Source organism: Phaethon aethereus (genome assembly GCF_964289735.1).
Source record: "Phaethon aethereus genome assembly, chromosome: 2".
Lineage (NCBI taxonomy): Eukaryota > Metazoa > Chordata > Aves > Phaethontiformes > Phaethontidae > Phaethon > Phaethon aethereus.
Genome location: NC_138582.1, coordinates 22,332,458 through 22,337,322, shown reverse-complemented (window position 1 = coordinate 22,337,322; position 4,865 = coordinate 22,332,458). Strand labels below are relative to the sequence as shown.

Below are 4,865 nucleotides of genomic sequence, written 5' to 3'. Positions count from 1 at the left end.
TTTGCTCAGTGTACACTTTTTCACAAGAAAAGATAGGAAATCCATACTGGCTGGTCAAGGGGTTAATTCTGCTGCCAAGAGAAAATTTCAATATTTTAGTATTTCCTTTTCTCAATGAGGGAATGGAAGATTATTTTAAAAATCACTAAGTGCCCTCCAGAGAAGGAAATTGTTTTAAAAAGTATGCATGTTATCTACGTGTAAGATAGTTGCTAACACTTGGAGATCACAGAAATCTAAGCTGCAATTTTCCTAGGTTTTTTGCCAGAGTACAGGCATTTCAAGAATCTAAGTTTTGAACTGTGATAACCATTCAGATAGAGGGTTTATATAAATCTTCATAGAATCTTAGTCAGGTATAGACAATTGGAAGTGACAAAGTTTGAGATGATTAAGAAGTATGCCTCTGCAGAGGTTATTTTCTTCTCATTGAGATATTGTAATTAATTAAGAGCATATGTCTTCTGAAATGGGCCTATACCACCACTGCTTACATCCAATTATCAATTTGCTTGAAGAGCACCTCATTTTTGAACTGTTCTTACTCCATAATTTCTAATCATCTGTCTGTACCCTCAGTTTTTGGACAGACATCCCCTATTCCCTCAGTACAAGAGCTGGAGTCATTCTTTCCCCTGCTCCCATGCTCAGATGCTATGGCTACTTCCAGGCGGGGGGCTCCCATTCCCCTGGCCATGCTGGCAAGTGCTCTGTGACCACTGCCTGGTTGCTACAGGCAGGCAATATCCAACAGATGAACCTGAAGAACCTGTGAATGGCACAGATGCTGCAACCTTGGTGGGGGCATCATTTTAGCTACAGTAGTTCAGAAAATTATGCAATTGAGGCAGGGGAGAGAGAATTTGTAAGATTTAAAAAATCTGCACTGAATGACCCTCTCTGCAGGTTAACAGAAAATGCTGGGCCTCTTTTTGAGCCTTGAGGGGAAGTTACACCACTTGCTCCTGCCCCACCAAAAGAGAGCAGCATTGCCCACACTGCTTATTAGAAACAGCTCCCAGTGAGGAGCACCGGAGGTTGGCTTAGCAATAACACAGTGTCAGTGATGACGTGCAGTGCTTGAGCTGTGCCCTGGCCGAGCCTCAGCTACTAGGCACGGCCCTGTTAGAGCTTTTTTTTCATCTGGAATATGCTATGTGCAACTCATTTTGCTAAAGAAAACATGTAATTTTCATGCAGTACTAATATGTACTAAATGAAAGTTTCTCTGTAAATTAAGGAAAACTGTTCATTAATTTACACCATTAATTACATTTTACAACAGCATGCTTATGTATGTTTCTTTCTGGAATTTCATAAACAATTTTTTAACCTTTAGGTAAACAAGTTCCAAATACACTGAAATGACTAAGTGTAATAATCCCTTAAGTGACCAAACATATCTCTCTGAATAGTCAAAGAAATAATACATCTATATATGTCCTCTTCTGAGTTGACAAGTAGAATGTAGCCTTAATGTCACAGAATAGACAAAATATGTAACTTAACTTACATTGCTACTTAAATATTTATGGAAGCAAGACTCAGCATAATAATGATGCTCTTATGTAATTTACCCTAAACAGTGTGTAAAAATAAAACACTTATTCGTGATACAAACTCTAGCACCACTTCATTTTACATTGCTGTTTATTTATACCATGTGAAGTATCTTAATTTTTTACATTATGGTGGCTGAATAATGTTTTACAAGTTGCAGTTCATATATCGTCCAAACGTTGGAAACACTTTACTCAACTCCATTCTTTTTACACTTAAACAGCAGTAGGCTTAAAGGTGTTATCTGTCAAATTACCTGTTTAGACTGAAAACACTGTGTGGGAGGCAGGCAACAAAATAGAAACAGAAACGAATGGTCAACCTATATGAAGGAAAAATTGCTAATTCTGATTAGGAAGCCAGACTGATATTTAAGAAAATGGTGACAATGGCTAAAGATCAAATATTAACTTTAGTTTGAAAGATCTCATCCTTTCAAGCTCCTGTTTGAGCCTAATTCTGCAACAAAGCCATAGCAGAACATTTGATTTTGTGGATTTTCATCATGTTTGTCTCTTGCCATAGAACACCTTCTTGGAAACACTACCATTATGACACTGGTAGTTAACCATGAGCCTACACCTCAAGGAAAGAAACTGAAATATCAGTTTGGCACATCACTTCAGCTAAATGGAAAACATTCATTATTTACTCAGATTCTTTAAAGTACCTGAACAACAACTGTTTAATACAGTTCACAGTTTCCATCCTGTTCTCCACTTCAATAAAAAAAGTGGTTTTGTAAATTCACTTATCATTTATTAACATTGTTTTCTAGCACAATATGATGGAAAATTTCAGTGCATTGGCGTATTAGAATTTCTTCTGCTTATATGAAGATTTTTGCCAATATCGGCCAAAGAAATAATCACTAAAGTTTTGAGAGATCAAGCTGAAAACTGTTTCTGTTGAGAGTATTTGGACCACAGAGGTAAGAGTTAAAGAAATTTTTAACAGTTTACCTGAACATAAATCATTTAATTCCTGCTAGTGAAGCTGTAAGAACACTTAACGCTGTAGTACATTCATGTGTCAGATCTGAAATTTCTGGAAGCACAGTAATAAAGATGTTCAGCATCAAGTGTCCTTACTTGGCATCAGTAACATCAGGCTGATTTTTTTTGTTCGTGTAGTTGGTTGTGGGTTTTTTGGTTTTTTTTTTCAGGATTTTTGCAAAGTTAATGTTTCACAACACTGAGAATCTGGTAACACGTGTGCAATGCTAAGCAATACAATGACGGATAGAAAGCATGGTCTGTTCATAAAGGGTCATTTACAACTGTATACATAAATTAGATGATTTAGGTCATTAAACAGAACGTTCAAGAGAAATTTTGTGATGAAGACACAGGCTGTAAACACGAGCATTGCTAATGCTTTAGCTTTGTCAGAACACTGCATCGGTATCAGTAACAGAGGCGGCAGATGTTGGTTTCCACTCTGCAAGAAACAAAATTTCCCTATTTAATCACCATGTAGAAGGGCAAAACTAATTAAAGTCTGGGTAGTTAGTCGGCTTATCTTTTTCTCTCACCTAAAAGTCAAAAAAGATCCATCACGCGGGCAAACGGTGATGACCACACGGCCAATGCTCCCCGTGACCCAGAAGCCACTCTAGGCTGGACAACCGCGAAGGAAGAACGTTCGTCCCCCGCTGAGGAAGGACGAGCGGGCCCCCGGGCGGCACCGGCTCCTCCCGCCGCCGCCCAGCAGAGCACTGCCCGCGCGCGGAGGCCGGCGCGTGCCCTGCGGCCGTTAAAGGCCGCCTCGCGCGGGTGGCGGGCCGCGCCCCCCCGCCTCAGCGCTCGCCCGTGGCCACACCTGTGAGGCGAAGCCGAGATCCCACTCGGCTGTGGTGGTGGTGGAACCGCTCACCCCCCCGAGACAGCGGTCTGGCGTGGCGGTGGAAAACTCTGCCCTCCCCGCCCAGCCTTGGACTCTGCGGGATCTCCGGGCCTGGGGGCCAGCGCAGGAGGGAGCGACTGCTCTTCCCACAGGCAGCGCCGAGGCCGAGGCTGCGCGACGCAGCGCAGAGGCACTCGGCTCTGCCAGGACACGCCGGCGGACTCCCTGTGCGGGGCGGGAGGACGCGTGCCGGCTGCTTGACTGTCACGGAGTTTCTTCGCCTACTCTCCTGCCGTGCCTCTTTCAGGAAAGTTGCAGCCCTCTCCGCCACCAGGAGTCCTGACAGAGCCGGGACAATTGAAGCCTCCCGCCTCAGCACCCCGTGCCCCACAGGCAGGAGGCGATTTGCATGCGGACTTGTCTCTGGCAGCAGACACTGCCCGTCAAGCCTGACGGACGAACGCCCCCCTCTTTCCGCCCCCCCCCGTCCCGGAAAGCCCCTCCCTCGCCCCCTCCCTCGCCACCACCTCCCGCTGCCTGTCAGTCGGAGCGGAGCGCGGCGCGGGGAGCGGAGGCGGCACGGCAACGGCAGAGAGCGAGCGAGAGAGGGAGAGAGAGAGCGAGGAGCCAAGCTCTCCCCTCCCTCCCTCCCTCCCTCTCTCCCTCCCTTCCTTCCTCCTCTCTCTCTCCCTCCCTCCCTCGCTCCTTCCCCTGCTCCCTCCCTCCGTTCTTTCTGCTTCTCTCGCTCTCCTCGTTCTCGCTCTCCGTCTCACCCACCCCGATCTCCGTTTCTTTTCCCCTCTTCCTCCGTCACACACGCACACACTCTTTCCCTCTCCCTTTCCGTCATTTGACTTGGCATCTCAAGGCGGCCACCGGCTCCTCAATGAATCCCGTCTATTGATCTGTCTCCCTCCCTTCATCCCCGTCCCCTCCCAGCTCCACTCCTGTACCTGGAGCAAGGCAGGAGCGGCAGCCGAGCAGCATGTCCCGAAGGAAACAGAGCAAACCCAGGCAGATCAAACGTAAGTTTCCTGAGGGGGGCTCCCTCTAACAGACTTTTATTTATCTCGTAATTGGGAGACGCGAGAGAGGTGACTGTGGGGAGCAATAGAGGGGTCCAGAGTACGGACCCAATGGTGAAACTTTGCCAGAGAGGCTGAGGATGGGGAGAGAGAACGGGGACGAGAGCGAAAGCCACGAGCTGCTCTGATGCGGGGCGAGCAGGCTCCTCACTGTCTCGTTTTTTGCTCCTTTGGAGCTCTTGCTGCTTCCCCGTAGTCACTTCAAACTGTTCCTCCGAGTTGCGGAGTGGGATCACTCATGTTTTTTCAAGCTGAAGTAGCGCCGGGAGAGCAGCACAACGCAGCTTGCGAACACCGTACCACACAGGAACTTTCTGCCTCTAAGGCGTATGAGCAGACCCGTGCCGAGCCTGGCCGGCAGTAAGTACCAGAGGA

General features: G+C 46.8%; 1 protein-coding gene across 2 annotated transcripts in view; it reads left to right on the top strand.

Moving 5' to 3' along the window:
• Positions 1-4,390: 4,390 nt before the first annotated feature.
• The window catches only part of ZFPM2 (zinc finger protein, FOG family member 2), a gene marked incomplete at both ends in the record, with an annotated part of 319,351 nt that continues 318,876 nt past the window's right edge, over positions 4,391-4,865 (top strand). For both annotated transcript variants that reach the window (XM_082015644.1, XM_082015643.1), the window contains one exon: positions 4,391-4,430. In XM_082015644.1, the coding sequence (XP_081871770.1) occupies positions 4,391-4,430 (40 nt within the window). The remainder of the gene's footprint in view (positions 4,431-4,865) is intronic.